This window comes from Eubalaena glacialis, chromosome 11 (genome assembly GCF_028564815.1).
Source record: "Eubalaena glacialis isolate mEubGla1 chromosome 11, mEubGla1.1.hap2.+ XY, whole genome shotgun sequence".
NCBI lineage: Eukaryota > Metazoa > Chordata > Mammalia > Artiodactyla > Balaenidae > Eubalaena > Eubalaena glacialis.
The window spans coordinates 20,336,238-20,358,298 of NC_083726.1; the positions used below are offsets into that span (position 1 = coordinate 20,336,238).

At 44.6% G+C, this 22,061-nt stretch overlaps 1 protein-coding gene across 3 annotated transcripts in view; it reads left to right on the forward strand.

The window, feature by feature from the left end:
* Positions 1–673: 673 nt before the first annotated feature.
* Positions 674–22,061, forward strand: part of GNPTAB (N-acetylglucosamine-1-phosphate transferase subunits alpha and beta) — a 77,309-nt gene continuing 55,921 nt past the window's right edge. For 2 of the 3 annotated variants that reach the window (XM_061205016.1, XM_061205017.1), the window contains exon 1: positions 674–1,028. In XM_061205016.1, the coding sequence (XP_061060999.1) occupies positions 912–1,028 (117 nt within the window). In that variant the 5' untranslated portion in view covers positions 674–911. The remainder of the gene's footprint in view (positions 1,029–22,061) is intronic. The other variant, XM_061205018.1, reaches the window with a different exon arrangement.

The window sequence follows — 22,061 nt, forward strand, 5'->3', positions numbered from 1 at the left end:
TAGTTGTGGCTCACAGGCTCAGTGGTTGTGGCGCACGAGCTCTAGAGCGCAGGCTCAGTAGTTGTGGCGCACGGGCTTAGTTGCTCTGCGGCATGTGGGATCTTCCCGGACCAGGGCTCGAACCCGTGTCCCCTGCATTGGCAGGCGGATTCTTAACCACTGCACCACCAGGGAAGCTCTAGCTCATTTTTGAAAATCCAACACCAAGCACCATGCCAGGCACCGGACACTAAATACATATTTAATTAATAAATGAATGAATGAATTTAGGTTTTGGCACATTTAGCCCCCAAATTTCCTCTTTCAAACAATACGGTTGGACAGCCAGAGGGGAAAGGAGGCCCATAACAGCATCTCCTCTTAGGGCTGTGAAAAACCATGATTTCCCAATTATTGTAAATGCAGGAAGGGTATTGTGCACAAAAACATTCGTGTCAATATAGCACCGTCTGGGGCGCGGCGTCCTTGCAGAGGCCAGCCCCAGCCCGGTCGCCCGCCCAATCCGGTTTCGAGGATCCCAGCCAGGCCGGGAGAGCCCGCGGCGCACGCGCAGTCGGGGAGGGCACTCGGCTGCCCTCCGCCCCTCCGCCCTGCAGGTGGCGCTGCTGTTCCCACCGCCGCAGCCGCCGCCGCCCCCGTCTCTAGCTGGGCTAGACCGGGGCGGCGCCGGCCGCCTCGCGGGCCGCGCGACCGCCTCCGCCGCACCGAGGGCGTGGGCTCCCGGCTCCCGGAAGCGGTCGCCGCGGCGTGGAGCCGAGAGGGCGTCGATTCCCGTAGCGGCAATGCGCGGCGGCCGGAGCCTGTGACCTGAGCACGGCGGCCCGGTGGGGGCTGCGGAATGGCGGCTCGTTGAGGAGGCGGCGGCGTCTCCGGCCCTTCGGGCGCGGCGCGGCGTGTCGGCGGCCGGGGTGATGCTGCTCAAGCTCTTGCAGAGACAGACCTATACCTGCCTGTCCCACAGGTATGGGCTCTACGTCTGTTTCGTGGGCGTCGTTGTCACCATCGTCTCGGCCTTCCAGTTCGGAGAGGTGAGTAGAAGCGCGGGAGCCCCGGCCGGGGCGCGCTGAACCCGCACGACCCCACGGCGCCCCAGCCCCGGCGCGCTCCACTCTTGCCTTGCCATCCTCCCTGCAGCTCCGGGGACGAGCTCCAGAGCCTGCCCTTTCCCCGGGAGCGCCGCGAACTCAGAGCTCCTCTCCGGGCTGCGGTTTCAGCATCTGGGGTCCAGACCTCGCCCTCCCGACGGTTTGGGGGATCCGCGCTCCTTCTGCCGAGTCCCTTTCCCTCCAGGTGCCTTCTTCAGGGTCCCCAAGTCATTTGACTTTCTCCCTCAGGCCTTGTTCTCCACGCACCCCTCTCCCGGGACCCAGAGTTCCTAAATTGCACTGAATTCTCAGTCCTTGCCCCTCCTGCGGTTTCCTCCTCAGGTGTCACCCTTCTAATCTTTTCCCTTTGACAGAGGCACTTTATATTCTTAATCCCGTTTCTTCCCGAATCTCAAAACTTTGTCCAAGAGGGGTGTTTTCTTGGCACGTGAATTTGCAATGAGGAGAGTGTACTGGCTCCAAATTTAAAGGGCTTACACGTGAAAAGGTGCTTTTTTTTTTGTTTTTCATTTTTTGCTCTCTTATTTGAGACAGCTGAATATCATCAGTGAGCCCTTAGAGGCTGTGCTGGTAGATGTGCAAACACTGATGTGTGGCCTCTCCGAACACTTTTCTCTATCCCGAGATCAGCTGAGCCTAGGGCCCCTTCCTGTGACCAGGATGCCCATAACCGTCTTGGACTCCAGCACCCAATCTCTTGGGAATCAGCACAAGCTCTCGGGTCATGGTCATGGGATATGCTAATCATTTAGATTCCAGATCGCACAAGCCCAGCCTGTCTTGATCTGTTGTTAGTTAAAGCATAAAACACAAAGCACATGTATAAGCATAAAGTAATTCGATAAGATTGTAAACCCCAGAGGGTCCAAGCAACAGGTTTGGCAGGTGGAAACAACCAGGTTTAATAGATTTTGTGCCCCTCTGGGTATGGACTTTAAACATTTTCTTGAATGAAACAGCCCTTTGATTTAGGTTGCATGGCTATTTCATGACTGACAGTCTAATACAGTACTCTTTGTCATAAACAAATGTACAAGAGACTATGAATAGGTGAGAACTGGAGGAGTACACGTATGTGATTTTAGAGAACATCCCCTTTTAAAATATGTCTAGCCATTGGAAGAAAGTTGTATTTTCAAGTTGTTAGAAATTCGTCTCTTTGTTTTATTTATTTTTTTCTTTTTTGGGGGTAGGAGGTTGCAAAAGGTTTAAAAATTAACAGAATATTTTTCAGAAATGCCACAGTATACATTTGCTTGAAGTCTGTACCCATGCTGGATTGTGGGCTCCATAAGAGAGGGTGCTGTCTTTAACCACTGTGACCAGGTGCTGTGCCAGGTACTGCCAGAGTATACAGTCTAAATATTTGTCTAATGAATATATGGCATGATTTTCAGGTTTACACTTCTAGTAGTTCTTGGTCTAGGGGCTGATGAAAATAAGTCTTATAAGTAAGGGTTGAGAAAGTGCCCCAGACTTGTAAGTGTGGAATATGTACCTAATATTATACTACCTGCTGTTCTGTCTTTGTTTCATGTATTGCACCTTAATGCAGTGATTGTATCTATACATAGTTAAGTGTCTTATTGCTGATAAAAGATTTTTTTGGCCCTGAGTAATTTTAAGTTAGCTGTTTATTAACTCCCCTGCAGTGTGAAGGTGACTCAAAGGCATCAGTTGTTAGAATTTTTCTTTTTATGTATTCCACGTCTGGTTATTTAGTTACTGAAAGAAAGTCTTTCTGAAATGGCCACAGATCTTAAAGTTTGGAACAGACAAAAGAAATGAGAGGCAAAGAATGCCAACAGGTGGCATGGGAAATGGAAACAGCTGGCTCAGTACTCCTACTATATTGCCTGTAGTTAATTTCTACAGTGCAGCTGAAAAGAGGAGCTGCAGGATTAGGCAGATCTGGGTTTGAATGCTGGTGCCAGTATTAATGATCATGATCATGATCATGGCTAATACATAGGGCTTATCAGATGTTAGGCACTCTCTTGACTGCTTTACATATATTAACTCATTTAATCCTCACAACATCACACCTGTGAGATGGGTACTAGCGTTAACCACCCCCCACCCCTGCCTCCAATACCAAAGTCTGAGGGTGATCAAGACCCTTACACTCAGCCCACCGTATCCTCCAGTTACGCATCAGGGATACTGGAGGGCTGACTGTATACCCATTTTACAGGTGATGAAACTGAGGCACCTGCACAAATTAATCCAGCTAGTTCATGGCAGAGCTGAGCTTCAAACCAAGGCAGTGTATGGCTCCAGAGCTGTACTCTTAAGCATGTCTCTATGGCTTCTCAGATAGTCTGGGCTGTCCCTTATGTGATCTTTAAAAGGATACTTAACCTCTCTAAACTTCAGCCTCCTCATCTTTAAAAAGGAGGCAAGAATACCTTCTTTGCAGGGTTGAGCCTATTAGTTCCTGGCACATAATAGGCTCTCATTAAGTGGTAGAACTACAGCTGCTATTATTATTGTCATCAGCTATCTTATGCCCTTAGTACTTATTTTGAAACAAACCTTTGAAATAGAATATGCTCATCACACAGTTAATATTACCAACTTGTTAATAACTTCACTGATTGTAATGGGTAGAAGGACTAAGATCATTGTTAATTGTGAATTCATCACTATCTTTTTTCCCCTCTCTTAGGATAAGTGGTATTGGCTGCTACCTTTTAATAAGCTATCTGTATACTCATCCAAATATTGACAAAGAAAAGTGGAATTGAGAGAGGGAAGTACTAAAAAAAAAATTTTTTTTATTTTCCCCTTAAGTTGAGCCAGGTCTTTTTGAAGAACCCTTGGGAACTCTGATTAAACAAAAGCAGAACCTGATCCAAACCCACAGGGAGGGCCCTCTGGATGGGGACTAATGGCCACTGAAGCACGTCGCCTTGGGTGAGGGTAGCAGGTAAACTAGTTGATTTGGGCGAGTCATGTGGCCTCTGGGAGCCTCAGTTTCCTCATCTATAAATGAATGATTATCCTTTTTAGCTCAGAAACTTCTGATTTTAAATGTTTGTCCTCTGTTAATATTGTATAGACCTTAAAATGTGCTTTTGAAGTAAAAATCTGTTATTTCAGGGTCCTCATTATTGAATACATTTTATATGGAAATCCACAATCCCTTATCTGAAAATTCTACTGAACCTTGGAATTAAACATCGGTATCTTACAGGGAAACGTGTGAGTATTTACACTCAGTGAGGAGAATAAAGACTATAAATAACTTCAAGTCAGTTTAGGTCAAGTTTTGCCACCAGATGAGTTCAGGTCAGGTCAGATTTTCCTGCCAAAAAAGATCTTCAGTGTTGAGAGCTTTTTGGATTTTAGGATTGTGAATAAAGGATTGTAGATCATTACTGGGTATGTGTGTATCTGTGTGCATCTGTGTGTATAAAATACAGTATATCACTTCCTTACATGTACTAAGTATGGAAACAAAGAGGTGTCCAAAAATTAACTTCAGTGAGGGAGTCAGACAAGTTCAGATAGAATCTACCCATACTGGGCAGTAACCCTGGCCTCCTTCCTCTCTTTTGCTCACCTGTGTTCTGTCGCCATTTTGGATTCGTTAGATATTCAGTGAAAAAGAAGATTGAAAACTGGGTCCAGCTCCAGTTTCTCATACTGGCCCAGTTTCAAAAAAGAAATTAGTTATGCTTATATTTGATTATTTCGCTCATTAAACAGATACATTTTGAGTGTGTTCTTTGCCAAAGGCAACAAATAGTTGACGTTAAAGGAACCTGGCCTGAGAGCTGGGAGGCAGCCTCTGGCCTGGCTCTAGCCCCACCATAAACTGTATCCTCGGTGGTTTCCCGACTGTGTTACTCCCAGCTGCCTCCTGGGTTGGGGCAGCCACTCTTACCTGTTTGTATAGATTTCTTTTGGGGCTGGAGAAAACTTTCACTATTAAAAATGTTTTAAAACTTCCAGACTAGATTTCTGACACCCCCATTTTAGCTTTAATGTTCTGTGAATATACATTTATTGGATGTTTCACATGAGAAAGCATGAACTATAATGTAATGGAGTTTGTGCTACAGAGAAAATGCCAGTGGCTGCGCTGAGCCTCTTTTTTTTTGGCCGCGCGGCGTGGCTAGCGGGATCTCAGTTCCCCCGACTAGGGATTGAACCTGTGCCCTCGGCAGTGAAAGCGCAGAGTCCTAACCACTGGCCCGCCAGGGAATTCCCTCACTGAGCCTCTTTATTTTTTTTTAAATTTTTATTCATTTATTTATTTATTTATTTATTTATGGCTGTGTTGGGTCTTCGTTTCTGTGCGAGGGCTTTCTCTAGTTGCGGCAAGTGGGGGCCACTCTTCATCGCGGTGCGCAGGCCTCTCATTATCGCGGCCTCTCTTGTTGCGGAGCACAGGCTCCAGACGCGCAGGCTCAGTAGTTGTGGCTCACGGGCCTAGTTGCTCCGCGGCATGTGGGATCTTCCCAGACCAGGGCTCGAACCCGTGTCCCCTGCACTGGCAGGCAGATTCTCAACCACTGCGCCACCAGGGAAGCCCGAGCCTCTTTAAATGGTATCTTTCTTTTGGGGGGTTTGGGAGAGATACACAGCCCAGCTAAGTGTCAAAGCAGAGACATTGTCATTTTCCCTGCTATTCTTAGCACCTCTAAAGTGCTTGGTACCCAGTAGGTACCCAGTAGGTGCCCAGCAGGTGCCAAATAAATACTTGATGTGTGAATGAATGAATGAATTGGGGGTGATCTTAACGAACCTCCCTTTAAGCTCATTTCCAGTAAAGGTGAGTTTTCTACTCTGATGCAGCCCATCCATACTTGCCTTTTGTCTCTCAGACATGATCGGTCAGGTTGCACCCTGTACGGTGGAGGGCGCTGTCAGATGCAAAGAACTATGTGCAGCTCATCCTTGGCCATCTTTGGCTAGTTGAGATGAGGCCATGATATACGCATGAGTAACAGTACAAGAGAGTAAGTAATTGCATGCCTGAGTAGGTACACAATAATGACTTAGAAGATCAGAGGGAGGGAAGAAAATTATGGGTTGAAACATCCTAGGGGAAGTTGAGATTTTTACAAGGAGATGGGAGCTTTTTCTTTTTGAATTATTAGTGGTTTAAAATTGTTGCTGGTATTAGCCAGTGGCAGTTGGTTGCAAGTGATAGAATTCCACTTCGGACCTGGGTTAAGAAAAAAAAGGTAGTTTTTTGACTCACGTAGTTGAAAAATATAGGGTGAAATTTCTGGCAGGATCAGATCGAGGTGCTCACATGATGTCATCAGGACTCTTTGTCCCTGTTCTCCAGCTCCATGGGTTTAGTTCTCAGACAAGCTCTCGCCATATGGGAGCCAAGATTGGTGGCAGCAACTCCAGCAGCTGGTCTCCCAGTTTAGTAACCTTCTCTTCCTCATTAGTGCCAGCTAGACCCAGGGTGGCCTGCCTAGCTGGGCAGTGAGTGCCCTTGTGCCTTCATTAACCACCTTGATCATTTCCGGAGCTAGGGTTATGGGTGGGACCGTCAGTCTCCACTGAACCACATGAACTGAGAGGGGTTCCCCAGAGGGAAATCAGGAGGCTGTTATCAAAAAAAGAGCCAGAGCAACAGATGTCCTAGACACTGGCTTGAGTCAAAACCCATTTCTTTTCCTTGGCCTTAACATTGACACATTGACATTGTGACTGTGATAGCTGTTAGCCCTTTACCTTGTTCTAGAAGATGTGAAAGTGTGTTGTTTCCATTTTCGATACCGTGTTGTTAAGTACTGTAATCTGTGAAACTTGTATTCTTTTTTTAAAAGTTTATTTACTTATTTAATTAATTTAATTTTTTTTTGGCTGCATTGGGTCTTCGTTGCTGTGCGTGGGCTTTCTCTAGTTGTGGCGAGCGGGGGCTACTCTTCGTTGTGGTGTGCAGGCTTCTCATTGCGGTGGCTTCTCTTGTTGTGGAGCATGAGCTCTAGGTGCATGGACTTCAGTAGTTGTGGCTCATGGGCTCAGTAGTTGTGGCTCCCAGGCTCAGTAGTTGTGGCTCGTGGGCTCTAGAGTGCAGCCTCAGTAGTTGTGGTGCACGGGCTTAGTTGCTCCGTGGCATGTGGGGTCTTCCCGGACCAGGGATCGAACCCGTGTCCCCTGCATTGGCAGGTGGATTCTCAACCACTGCGCCACCAGGGAAGACCCCGAAACTTGTATTCTTGAGTGGGCGTATTAATATGGAGTTTTGTTAAACACAGTGCAAGTGTGCCCTCATAAATCTTTCACTAACGATTCAATATATATCTTTAATGGGTGATTTGATAGTTGCATTTGATTTGACTTACTCTTGAGGTCTAAATAATGTTGATCTTGTTAATGAAATTAAGCAGAAAATTAAGAGAGAAAGCTTAACCTGACCTTTTTGCAGCATCTGTCACCCCATGTATGTGGGAATGCTCACTCCCTCTTTCTTCAGGAAGACCCCCTCTTTGTTCTCCTTGTCCACTCACCATTCCTTCTCTGTCTTAAACGCTGGGATTCTCCAGGCTTTGCTCCCTGGCTGTCTCCTCTTAGGGGGGATGTCAGGTTTCAGACCCCCATCCAGATGCTTGTGACTCCCCGTTTCCAATGCCTTGCCAACAGGTTCTGGATGCACACCCCCTGCTGGCTGCCTGCAGCACGTCCCTGCCACTCTGCCACCCTGTCATGCAGGGGCCTCACTCATCATGGTGCTTTCTCCTCACTACGCCCAGACATGACTGCAGAATAATTCTGTAACAGTTTAGGGTTCTTCCAGCTCCTGAACTCTCCCAGAAGATACAGGAAGAATTTGCCCCAAGACCTCATCAAACCTTTCCTGGAATTGGCCCCAGCTGGATCATAGAGCCACCCCTAATAGACATCTTAAAAGGAGGAAGAGGTTTGCTTTTTGACCAGTCTGATCCCCCCGTGAAGTTGGGGCCCGTCTCCTGAACATTTGTGTTATATGGGGGTGGTGTTCCACTAGGAAAGAATAGGTCGGTGTCGCTGGCGGCTACTAGCTGTACGGTCGTGTTGGTGAGCACAGCCGGGAGGACGTGTAGCAGGTGTCTTTTTCTCCCACTGGCCCTGGACGTCAGCTTGTAGGGTTAGCTCTGCCTCTGCCCCTGGATGAGACACTCTTGTGGGCCTAACTCAGCCTGCTCTTGTCACTCCTGGGTAAGAAGAAGTCCTGTGGTTGCTTCAGATTACAAAACATAATGTCAGTTCAGCCATGAAAGCCTTCAGTCTCATGTCAAAACAGAACTTTGAGCCTGTTGAAGTCGAAGCTTCTTGCCTTTCCAGCCCAGGCCTGCTCCAAGCAGAAAGCCTGTGATTGAGGAAGGGAGCTTGGGTACGGTGGGCTGCTTCTCTCTTTCTGCCACGGAGCCTGTTTCTGACCCCTCCTGGGTTGTAGGACTGGGAAGAAGGAAAGGAAATGAGGGCAGGAAAGTCCTTCGTAAACAGGCACTGGAGCTCTGGGATTTGCTGGTGTCAAAGCTCGTTCTCTTCTGAGTGCTTTCAAAGGGCATCCTTCAGAGACCCCACCCTCAGCGCTGTCACTTGCTTTTACTCTGCTGAGAGCAAATGCCTCTTCCTCTGGGCTGGTTGCTTGCTCCTTCCTGAGCCCCTCAGTGTCTGCTCTTCTGGGGGACCACGGACCTGGTCTGAGGTGACCCTCTGCAGTGCTCTCTTGTGCATGGCCCACATCTCATCTCTTGCACAGGTGACCTGCATCCTTTGCTCTGTAAGAGAGGAAAGATACCTTTTTCCTCTACTCTCCTTAGTTCTCAGCTAGGGCCCCTGTAACAAAAGACAGATTAGCAAGAGAAAAGCATACATTTATTTAATGTTAGTTTTACGGACTTCCCTGGTGGCGCAGTGGTTAAGAATCCACCTGCCAATGCAGGGGACACGGGTTCGATCCCTGGTCCGGGAAGATCCCACAGGCCATGGAGAAACTAAGCCTGTGCGCCACAACTACTGAGTCTGCATGCTCCAACCACCGAGCCCGCACACCACAACTACTGAAGACCGCGTGCCTAGAGCCCGTGCTCCACATCAAGAGAAGACACCGCAATGAGAAGCCTGCGCGCCACAACGAAGAGTAGCCCCCGCTCGCCGCCCCTAGAGAAAGCTCTTGCGCAGCAACGAAGACCCAGTGCGGCCGAAAAATATAAATAAATAATGTAAGTTTTACATGACCTTGGGGCCTTCATAAGGAAATGAAGACCAAAGAAGCAGTTAAACCTGAGTGTTGTAATGCTGGGCTTGATGGAGCGTGGAGAGTAGCGGGAAAGATGTGATAGGACAAAGAAGGGTGTGAGCTCTGGGGAGTAGGCTGGGGGAGACAGGAGGCCTGTTCATTCAGATTTCTTGCGGCATTCCTCTGTCTTTAGAGATGAGGATTTCTCCTTTCTTCCGAGTGTAGAGAGGGCCCCTCTCGCAGAAAGTCTTATGACCTGTTTCAGCGGAAGGTCAGAAAATCCTTTTTATGTGGTGTTTCTCAAATTCATTCGGCTTGAAATATTCAGTTTGCCAAGCTGCCATATTTTGAGGTAGCATGTCCTGAACCCCATCAGCTCAAAGTGGGGGGGTGTGGGCTGACTCCAGCCTGGCAGTAATGTCTCCCTGTCCCCGAAGCCGATAGCCAGCCAGCCCTTTCTGTTTCTCAGGTACGGGGTCGATGTTGCAGCCACCCAACTGCATGCACCCGAGCTTGGCTCTCTCGGTGATCCTAGTTGAGTCCTTTTCCTGGACTTGAGGTTTCCTGGCGTGGGAAAGAGATTTCTACCCCTCTCCTTTAGATGAGGTGGAGCAGGATTGACAGAATGCCAGCAGCTTCCAAAAGCTCTCCTCTGACCCTTCCTACCATGGTTTGGATGAGTTTTCAACCACCTCCTTAGGAAACGTTGCATCTTGGTCCTACATATCACTTTGGAATGTGGTATCTGGTATATTGGTGCCTTAGAAGAAACATGTCTAGACGTACAGCTTCTCAAAGCAGGTACAAATTAATTGAGCTTGCCGAGGAGATGAGACTTACTTGCCATTTCTGTACTCAGCTCTCTGAACACAAAGATGTTGTCTTTCTTTCCTTGGAATCTCTGTGCCCCAGCAGAGCACTTAAATCCTTCATTAAACTAGTACATTTTTTGTTGTAGCGCTGCCCCTGGGCTTAGAGCAGTGAACAAAGCCCACTGGTTCCTGCAGACTGAGTGTTTATATCCTGGTTGTGCAGTCAGACATTAAATGCCACTTAATTACAATTGTGAAAAATACTAAAAGGGGAGAGTGTTGGGGGAGAGACCAGCAGTGAGAGCCCATCCTGTAGTGGCTGGGTCAGGAGAGGCTTTCTTGCTGCAGTCTGAGCTCAGCTTTGCAGGGTCAGAACTACTGAGGCAGAGGACAGAGGGAGAGCAAGTCTGCTCTAGGCCATTGGCTCTCAACTGGGAGTGGTGCTGCCGTTCCAGCCCTGAGGCATTTGGCAGTGTCTGGAGACATTTTGGATTGGCATGACTGGGGCATGGGGTTGGTGCTGCTGGCATTAGGGATTCTGCTAAATATCCTACAGTGTCCAGAACAGTCCCCACAGCGAAGCGTTGTCAGGCCCTGAGTGCCAGCAGTGCCAAAGATGGGAAACCCTGAATTAGAGGGAACAAGAACGGCTGCAGGGCACTTAGTCAGGGGCCTTGCGCTAGGCTGGTGGAGGGCAGATAAAGAGAAGTGGGCAGATTTGAGAGATTTAGGAGGCAAAATCATCGGGCCTTCGTGTTCCATTATGTGCCAGACACTCCACTGACATCTTGGGATATAAAAGTGAGCAAGATAGACAGGTGCGTTTGTCCTCCCAGACCCTAACTATAGGTGCTCAGTGAATATGTGTTGAGTGAATACTTATAAATATTTATTTTTGCTCACTGATTGTGATTGAGCCTGTGAGGAAATGTGGTTTAAATAAGATGCCTAAAGTATATAAGGTACCTTGCATAGTGCCTGGTGCAAGGTGCTGAGTAAATGCTAATTAAATGCCAAGTGTCCCATGCCAGCCCTGATCTTCCCTTGACCACAACACTCACGAAGACAACAGGGCAGCTACCTTCTGGCCTGATGTCCAAGGTCACACTGAAGAGTATATTAATCTTTTCTTAGAGACAGAGTAGAAAAGTTCACAGTGATTTCTTTATCTGAGTGTGCTTTATTTTGGTTGATATGAAAGCAGAGGAGGCAAGTGCCTTATTAATTTAATACAGCCTGCACTTTACAATAACATATGTTATCCTAGTTCCTTCTAAACTGTAACAAACAATTGTAGCTGTGATGGGTTATGTATATTCACAATATATCTTTTTAAGTTCTTACTGTCTTTAGATTGTTTGTCTTGTGATCCACGTGCAGCATCTTTAGCAGGTGATTAGTCAGCCTGTGTGTGATTCATACATACACTAAATTAAGCAGGGAAAAAAGCGATCTTTCAGAAATGTTACAGACTAAGTCACACTTGTGCAGGGAGAGTCAAATGCATTCTATATCTGATCAGACTAAAAACTGTATTGCCCTTTATTTTTTAATTAATTAATTATTTATTTTATTTATTTATTTTTGGCTGTGTTGGGTCTTCGTGGCCGTGCGCAGGCTTTCTCTAGTTGCGGCGAGCGGCGGCTACTCTTCGTTGGCGGTGCGCAGGCTTCTCTTGTTGCGGAGCATGGGCTCTAGGCGCACGGGCTTCAGTAGTTGTGGCATGCGGGCTCAGTAGTTGTGGCTCGCGGGCTTTAGAGCGCAGGCTCAGTAGTTGTGGCACACGGGCTTATTTGCTCCGTGGCATGTGGGAACTTCCAGGACCAGGGCTCAAACCCATGTCCGCTGCATTGGCAGGCGATTCTTAAGCACTGCACCCCCAGGGAAGCCCTGTATTGCCCTTTAAAATTGCTTCCTAAAATTGTTTCTTCTTTTAGGTTCTAGTTTATCCCTCCTTCATTACCTCTTTCCATTAACTTCATTTCTGTTTCTGACTAATTCTAAATTGGATAAAGTTTCTTTACCAAATTTTCGTAAGTTGTTCACTCAGCAGAGATCAGTGGAGGTGTTTACTCTGGGCCAGGTACTCTACTGCTTAGAGACACAAAGATGGTTCTGTATCTTTCTGCTATTGAGGAGCTCACTTTCCAGACAGACCAGCAAATAAGCAAACTTAAGATGCATTGTGATAACTTAAGTTGAAGAGCTAGGCCTCGGTGTCAGGGAAAGTTTCTCAGGGTGACATGTGAGCTTGATCTTGAAGGAGATGGCTGAGGGAAGAAACGGGAGCCCCTCTCCCCTTGTAAGTGAAGGATGCTCTAGGTGTAAAGGTATGGGTATGAGAGGTAACTCTCACCTTCTAGAACAGAAGTGGTTCTGAAGGGCCGCAGCAGCGTACCCAGGAGTGAAGCTGGAGAGGCAGGCGGTGGCCAGTTTAGGACTCGCCTATGGAGTGACTCCAAGGAATTTGGATTCCTCCTGAAGAAAATGGGGACCATTCAAATGGTTTTAAGCAAGAGAGTGATGAGTCAAATCTGTGTTTAGAACAATTGCTCTGAGGTGATGCGAACAGTGAATTGCAGGCAGATAACTGGGAGCAGGAGACTGTGGGGCGTAGTAGGGATCCAGGTGAACCTGCCACACTGGGTGCAGTGCTGGAGAATCAGCAGGCTTTGCATGTTGATTTTTATAATTGTACAAAGGCCCGAAAGAACAATGTCTTTGCTTTTGGAAACTGGCATAATCTATATCTAATTAATTGCTTGACTTTGGGCGAGTCTCTTTATTTTAAAATTGTCTGTACTGAATAGTATGTAAAGTAGAATAACTTACATCAAAGTACAGTCAGCCCTCCATATTTGCAGGTTCCATATCTGCAGATTCAACCAACCAGGGATTGAAAACATTTGGGGAGGACTTCCCTGGTGGCGCAGTGGTTAAGAGTCCGCCTGCCAATGCAGGGGACACGGGTTCGAGCCCTGGTCCGGGAAGATCCCACATTGCCGCGGAGTAACTAAGCCCGTGCGCCACAACTACTGAGCCTGCGCTCTAGAGCCCACGAGCTGCAACTACTGAGCCCACGTGCCACAACTACTGAAGCCCGCGTGCCTAGAGCCCGTGCTCCACAAGAGAAGTCACCGCAGTGAGGAGCCCGTGTACCACAACGAAGAGTAGCCCCCGCTCACCGCAACTAGAGAAAGCCCGTGTGCAGCAACGAAGACCCAATGCAGCCAAAAAAAAAAAGGGGGGGGGGAATTCTAAAAAGTTCCAAAAGGCAAAACTTGCAAGTGCGCCAGCAACTATTTACATGGCATTTACATTGTATTAGGTATTATAAATAATCTAGAGATGATTTAAAGTATATGGGAGGATGTGCTTAGTTTATATGTACATACTATGCCATTTTATATAAGGGACTTGAGCATCCGTGGATTTTGGTATCTGTTGGTTGGGAGGGGGGTAGGTGTCCCTAAGGATACTGAAGGACAGCTGTACTTCAAAATCACTGAGATTCTAGCATTTAAAAGTAAGCTATTACCCCAAGCCAGCAGTTTTCCACAGGTAGTCTGGGGACCCTATCCAGTGATCCACAAGTTCAAACTATTTACATGATAATACTAAGACATTATTTACCTTTTTTCGCTCATTCTCTTATTAGAGTACAGTGGAGTTTCCCAGAGGCTTAACAGACATGTGACATTGCGGCAGACTGAACGCAGAACACAAAGATATTCCAGTTGTCTTCTATGAAACCACGCATTAAAGAAATTTGTGAAAATTAAAAACAATGCTACTCTTCTCACTAAACTTTTTTGTTTAGGAAAACAGTTATTTTTCATGAACATCTTTATGTTGCCCTGTAATGGGTTTATTTCTTAAATGAACAAATATTTTAAAATTTCCTCAGTTTTAATTTTAATATGGTGACTATCAGTAGATATAACCCACATAAAATTTAAAAATTTAAAAACTCTTTGGAGTCTTAAATGATTTTTAAGAGTATAAAGGGGTCCTAAGACTGAAAAAGCTGAGAACCTCTGCTCCGAGCATTTAAGAATAAATATGTGGTGGGACTTCCCTGGCAGTCCAGTGATTAAGACTCCACGCTTCCACTGGAGGGGGCGCGGGTTCAATCCCTGGTTGGGGAAATAAGATCCCACGTGCCATGCGGCCCCAAAAGAAAAAAAGATGTGGTACCTGTGTTATGGAAATTTAAATATAAACCACCGTCATCTCTCACCACTCTTGCTCCATTACAATCCGTTCTCCACATTGCAACCAGGCTACCTTTTAAAAAATGTGAATGAGGTTACATCATGCCCATTGTACACAGCAGAAAATCCAGACTCCTTCTAATGGTCTGTATGTAAGATCCTAAATGCGCCACTTCTTTGAGCAGGTTGTGTCACGTATCCACTGTGTGTCCTGTAACTATTTCTACAAAAATGTTCCCTAACAGACTACCCTCAAGTCTGCTGGCTTAAAACAGGAGCAGCAAACTACGCCTGTTTTTGTATGGCCTGCAATCTAAGAATGGAGTTTACATTTTTAAGTGGCTTTAAAAAACTAAAAGAAGAAGAATTCATAGCACATGTAAATTATATGAATTGTAAATATCAGTGTCCATAAATAAATGTTTTATTGGAACATAGGCATGTCCATTCATTTACTGTTGTCTATGGCTGTTTTCTCAGTACAACAGCAGCATTGAATAGCTGTGGCAGAAACCATATGGCCTGAAAAGCCTAAGATGTTTACTGTTTGGCCCTTTACAGAAGAGGTTTGTCAGTCCCTGGCTTAAAATGACAATTATTTCTTCTCTGGGATGTGCAGGTCAGGTGGGAGTTGGCTCATCTGGGTTGGACTTGGACCACATGTCTTTCATCCTCCTGGGACCAGCAGACCAGCCTGGACACGTTCTTCTCAAGCAGTGGTAAAGGCACAGAAAGAAAGCGGATACTTGCAAAACCTGCCTGAGGTTTAGGCTCAGAATTGGTGCATCCACCTTCTTTTTGTTCCTTGACAGCCTTAGGACCTTTGCGCTGTTGTCCCATCAGGCTGGAGAGCACTGCCCGCAGACCACCATGTGACGTGCTCCTGGTCTTACAGGTCTCAGCTCAGTAATGCCTTCTCAGGTGGGCCTTCCCCACCACCTAACCTAAAGCAGCCTCTTTCACCAGGTCATTCCTTTTTCTATTCCCCTTCTTTTTAAAAGTAGTACATAGTTTCAGTCTGAAAATGTGTCTGTGTGTATTTAATGTCTCATTTCTCTCTCCCTCAAAATGTAAGCTCCGTGGGAGGAGCGTTTCTGTCTTATTCAGCCTTTCTGTCTTATTCACTACTGTATCCTCAGCCCCTAGAATAGAGCCTCGCACCAAGAGGTGGAGTGCAGAGATACTTTTTCCCTAGTATCTAAATATGGAAAGGTCACCTGAGTGATCAGTTTCTAAATTGAACCTTAATAGAAAAGTATACAGGTTTAGTTGATATCAGTTGATATATAATTATATTAGGGTTCTTCAGAGAAACAAAGCCAATAGGATATATGTATATGTGTGCATACATGCATGTGCGCGTGTGTGTGTGTATGGAAATAGACTGATTATATGGAATTGACTTACAGGATTGTGGAGGCTTACAAGTCTCCAAGATCTGCATTTAGCAAGGCTGGCGACCCAGAAGAGCCAATGATGTAGCTGTAGTCCAAGTACAAAGGCCTGAGAACCAGGAAAGCCGATGCTGTAGTTCCTGTCTGAAGGTTGGCAGCCTAGAGACCCAAGAAGAGCTGATGTTTCAGTTCAAGTTAGAAGTCAGGAAAGACTGATGTTATGGCTCAAGGCAGTCAGATCAGAGGATATTCTCCCTTACTCAGCCTTTTTGTTCTATTTAGGCCATCAACTGATTAGATGAGGCCCACCTACATTAGGGAGGGCAAGCTGCTTTACTAGTCTACCAATTCAAATGTTAATTTCACTTGGAAGTACCCTAGTTGAGGAAGTTCCCTTCTGTTCCTAATTTGCTGAGAGGTTTTTATTTTTTATTTTTAAATAAAAAATGAGTGTTTAGGGAATTCCCTGGTGGTCCAGTGGTTAGGACTGCATGCTTTCACTGCCGAGGGCAAGTGTTCTATCGCTGGTCGGGGAGCTATGATTCCACAAGCCACATGGCGCAGCCAAAAAAAGAAAAAATGGGTGTTGAAGTTTGTCAAATACTTTATCTGTTGATATGATCATATGATTTTTCTTCTTTTGCCTTGAGATATGGTAGATTACATTAATTAATTTTTGAATGTTGAACCAGTTTTCAAAAATACATATCTAGAATAAATCCCACTTGGTTATGTTATATAATTCCTTTTATGCATTGTTAGATTTTATTTGATAACACTTTATTGAGGATTTTCACATCCATGTTCATGAGAGTTATTGGTTTGTAATTTTCCTCATAAAATGAGTTAGAAAGTGTTCCCTTTGCTTCCATTTTCTGGAAGAAATTGTAGAGAATTGGTATCATTTCTTCCTTAAATATTTGGTAGAATTCACCAGTGAACCCATCTGGGCTGGTTGCTTTCTGTTTTGGAAGGTTATTACTTATTGATCCAAATTACTTAATAGGTATAGGCTATTCAGATTATGTATTTCTCCTTGTTTGAGCTTTGGTAGTTTGTATCTTTCAAGGATTTGGTCCATTTCATCTAAGTTATCCAATGTGTGATCATACAATTGTTGATAATGTTCCTTTATTACTCTTGGGAGGAGTATTATAGTGATTTACTTCTCTTCCAAAATCTTATGGCAAAACGCAAATAACAAAATTTGCCATTTTAATGATTTTTAAGTGTATAACTCAGTGGCATTAATTACATTTACATTGTTGTGCAACCATTACCACTGTTTCCAAAACTTTTTCATCACCCCAAACAGAAACTTGGTATTAAGCAGTAACTCTCCATTCTCCCCTTGGGCCCTGGCAACCTCTAATAACTTCCTGTCTTTATGGATTTGCTGATTCTGGACATTTCATATAATGTATATTTCATACAATATTTGTCTTTTATTGTTCTGGCAGTTTCTGCTTGTTTTTCAATGTTTCTGAGGAGATGAGAGATTGGAGTTGCTTACTTTGCCATTTTGCTGAGGTTACGTTCCAGACTGATAGTTTTGATTGTTACTTTTTTCACGTAATATTTTACCAAACACTTTACCCTTTGACTAGTCTGTATGCTCCAGAAGGAAGACATTTTGTTTTGTCCATTACTGTGTCCTCAGAGTCTAGAATGGTGCCACGTATTTGTTGGCTAACTGAAGTTACTAATTTTTAATAGTTGCTTAAAAACTGCATAATTTTTAATAGCTTCATAATATTTGTGTGACTGTACCTTAATTTATTTACCCGATTACCTATTGTTTAATTTTTAAACTATCTTCAGGTTTTATTTGTATAAGTAATAATGGTTATTATCATATTTATACAGAAGTGTTTGGGTGCACCTATGATGATTTTCTTGGCATGTATTTCTAGAGGCGGAATTAGAACAAAGACATGACCATTTCTTTGGTCCTTTGATACATATTGCTAATTGCCCCTCAGGAAAGGGGTTTTTTAATGGCTTTACAGCTATTTAAAAATATATAGTGTTCTTTTTGCCTAATTTATGACTTTTCTGCATTTGACACTCATAAAAAGAGAACTCTCCTTGGTGAATTTTAAAAAATGTTTTTATCTAAGTAACAGTATGAGATAAAATTCATTTGTTGATGGAGGTAAGTGTAGTAAGCACCACAAGCAGATGTTTTGTAAAATTTTATCTCATTTCACTAAACATTTTTATGGCAATTAAATTTTACCAAAATAAAGAGAAAAAACAAAAAAACTTAGTTTGATTAGTTTTGGCTTCTGGTTTAATAGTTATAACAAATGTTTGCCAACTACACTTTTATTTATACTTTGGGTATATTTTTCACATGATATAATTGTTTGTTTCATATTTGTCTCCCCAGTAGGCTGTGAGCCCCTTGAAGGACTAAATAAGTTCAGTGTTCTTTCATAGTCTTAATACCTTATATTTCCTGTAGTACTTTGTAGTTATTGGAATAGATGGATATATATCAGCTCACTTGATTTTTTTTATAACAACCCCTTATGGGATAAGGAATTATTTTGGAACTTAGAGAGCTTTAAGTGGCTTGTCTAAAATCACAAAACTATTACATTTGTCCATCCTCATCCTGCCCATGCTTTCTACCTAGGGTTAGCTCACTATAGCATTTGGCCAAGAAAACCAGGTTCCCCTAAATGAATCTCAAAGATAAATATCCTAACTGCAGTACTTTGGCTTCTTCCATTAAAAAAATAACAAAAACAGGGCTTCCCTGGTGGCGCAGTGGTTGAGAATCTGCCTGCTAATGCAGGGGACACGGGTTCAAGCCCTGGTCTGGAAAGATCCCACATGCCACGGAGCAACTAGGCCCGTGAGCCACAACTACTGAGCCTGCACGTCTGGAGCCTGTGCTTCGCAACAAAAGAGGCCACGATAGTGAGAGGCCCGCGCACCGCGATGAAGAGTGGCCGCCGCTTGCCGCAACTAGAGAAAGCCCTAGCACAGAAACGAAGACCCAACATAGCAACCAATCAATCAATCAATCAATCAATCAATCAATAAATCTTCAAAGCAAAAACCTACCATTTAAAAAAAAAAATAACAAAAACAAAAAAACAAAACTATAGAGACCTTATCCAGGGGAAATAGGAAGAAAAGCCAGGGAATCAGAGCTGCTCTCTTGCCAGAAATGCATGTTCTGATGGTGAAAGGAATCTGCGCCAGATCCCACGCCGGAAAGAAGCTGTCTGAGATCCGAGGAAACATCCGTCTGCTAAGAGGAGCCAGCAGCCTGTTGACAAAAATTTGGGAGGGGAGGGGGAGTCAGAACTCTTCTTCTTTTTTCTTTTTAAAATAAATTTATTTTATTTTTATTTATTTTTGGCTGCGTTGGGTCTTCGTTGCTGCACACAGGCTTTCTCTAGTTGCAGAGAGCTGGGGCTACTCTTTGTTGCGGTGCTCGGGCTTCTCATTGCGGTGGCTTCTCGTTGTGGAGCTTCTCTTGTTGCGGTGGCTTCTCTTGTGCTCTAGGCGCGTGGGCTTCAGTAGTTGTGGCACGTGGGCTCAGTAGTTGTGGCTTGTGGGCTCTAGAGTGCAGGCTCAGTAGTTGTGGCGCACAGGCTTAGTTGCTCCGCGGCATGTGGGATCTTCCCGGACCAGGGCTCAAACCCGTGTCCCCTGCACTGGCAGGCAGATTCTCAACCACTGCGCCACCAGGGAAGCCCACCAGTTCGCTTCTTAATAATTACCTTCCTCCTTTCCTTAGCTGGGGAATCCCCAAAGGATTATGGCGCTTGCACCTCATTCACTGTTACTCTACCACAGGCATGCATTTGGTCCTGTTTCGGGACCATCAAGATCGTCAACAAAAGTGTGTGCCAGTTTCATAATTGAAAAAGTTTTATCAACTGAAAATTTTAGCATTTGTGTCAGACATTCTAAAAATGCTGGGCCATTGAATTAAGGGTGATAAACATACCAATTTCAACTGGTTGAATGACCACATTCATGAATGTGTATTTGACAAAGCTGGCTCTGTGTAAATAAGCATCAGAGGAGCAGGTCAGGTGAAGCTGAGAGAGCCCGGGCCAAGCTAAACAGGAACATGGGCTACGGAGTTCGGTTGATTCAAACCTCAGCCCCATCACACACACTGCAACTTGGCCTGGAGCTTCTTTTTGTGCCATCGTAGTACGTGCCTCAAAGTGGTGCCTTATTGTGGGGATTCAATGTGGGGGTGTGCCTGGCACGATGGTGCTTGGTGAGTGTGTGTTTGAACCCCTTCTCCTGTGATCAGCACATTAAGACTGACTTTGGCTGCAATTTTGTAAAACTAACCAACAATTGATCTTGAATACCTTGGACGCCATGATTACTAAGATGGAGTCTTAAAAGTGATACACATTTTTTTTTAATTTTTAAAAAATTTTATTTATTTATTTTTGGTTGCGCTGGGTCTTCGTTGCCGCGCGCAGGCTTTCTCTAGTTGCGGCGAGCGGGGGCTACTCTTTGTTGCGGTGCGCGGGCTTCTCATTGCGGTGGCTTCTCTTGTTGCGGAGCACAGGCTCTAGGTGCGTGGGCTTCAGTAGTTGCAGCATGTGGGCTCAGTAGTTGTGGCACGCAGGCTCAGTAATTGTGGCTCGCGGGCTGTAGAGCGCAGGCTCAGTAGTTGTGGCGCATGGGCTTAGTTGCTCCGCAGGATGTGGAATCTTCTCGGATCAGGGCCCGAACCCGTGTCCCCTGCATTGGCAGGCGGATTCTCAACCACTGCACCACCAGGGAAGTCCAAAAGTGATAAACATCTTTAACTAGTAGAATAAACTACCTTTAGATGATTTTTATAATTCTTTGTTAATAATACACTGTTTATGTGGTATTTGAGAGTTCATGTAGTATTTTAGTAAATAGTATTTTAGTTCATTGTGTCTTAAATTTTTACCAACAAACTACCCTTAGTAACAGAGAAAAGTAAGTCCTCTGAGGAGAATAATGTAGAGAGGAGGGGTGTGTGTGTGTGTGTGTGTGTGTGTGTATGGGGAGAATAGCTCAAAATGGCAAATAGGACATTTTTTGAAGGTCAACATTATATCTTGTATTTTTATCACATCAATATTCCATTTTTCTCCATAAAAAATTTGCATTACTACCAATAGAATGTTTTAAATGTCTTGCCATTATAAAAATGATGGCATTTCAGGAAGTTAAGCTTGTTTACCCTCGGCTTCCAGTATGCCTGGCACACTCCCCATACCCTTTACTCGCCCACGTCATGGGAGAATCACCATCCTACTACAGCAGCACAGCAGACTGATGAAATATATTTAGTACTTAGTTCATAGTTGAGGAAATTGAGGCCCACACATTGTAGTTTACCCAGGGTTACACAGCTATGAAGCAGGAGAACTGGGAGGTTCTCTTAGAAGGCATCCCAAGTTCCCAAATCCAGCCTTCTCTTACGTCACTCCTACAGTAGTTAGGTAATATTTACTAAGAAGAAGATGGTATGTAATGTGCTGGGTATGAGTTGATAATAAACAGAATTGTAAGTAGTTCTCTACCCTTTGAGCAGTTTGATTGGTCTGTCAAGATGCTAACATGGGGTAACAGGTAAATAACAATAAAACTAAGTGATGCAAGGCATCAAGTGAGTGATAGAGATAGAAGTTATCCAGAGTTCTGAGAAGGAAGCATTCAGACTGGGCTGAAGAATATGGAAAGGCTTTGTGCAAGAACAGAGGCTTAATTTTACAGTAGTCAGTGTTTCTCTCACCTGTTCCTCTGGTCTTTTGTTTACTGCTGATAATGGCTGAAAACTATCTAATTGCAAGTTTAAGTCTTTTTTGGCTTCTTTGTTGTTTGGAAGGTGTTCATATTTTTACAGTTTACCCTAGAATAAAAATTTTTTAATTGTACAGGTTTTTTTCTACTCTTTTCCATCCTTGATAGTATTAAGAAAATGATCTGACACTAACCCTTAGATGAATTTTATTTGATTTACAGGTTTCCTTTTTCATTCCTCATAGAGCATATTACTCATTCATCTAGAAAAGTTTGGAAAGATTTTCATAATAGGGTTTAGTTGACAGGAATAGCAGAAAAGGGAAATGGTTCTGATGGAAGAGAATCAAGTTCAAATGTTGATGGGCTTAGGAGTAGGGACAAAAGACCCAGAGGAGGTGAAGACAGGAAGAGACACGGTGTCCTTATGGAGTTGATGTGGGGACATGGAGGATACAGGTGAGAAACACAGTGTCAGCCCTGCAGCTGGGAGCCCCTCTTAAGTCATAGACTTTTAGGACTGGCAGGGGTTTCAAAGACCCCCTTCATTTTACAGATGAAGAAATAGCCTG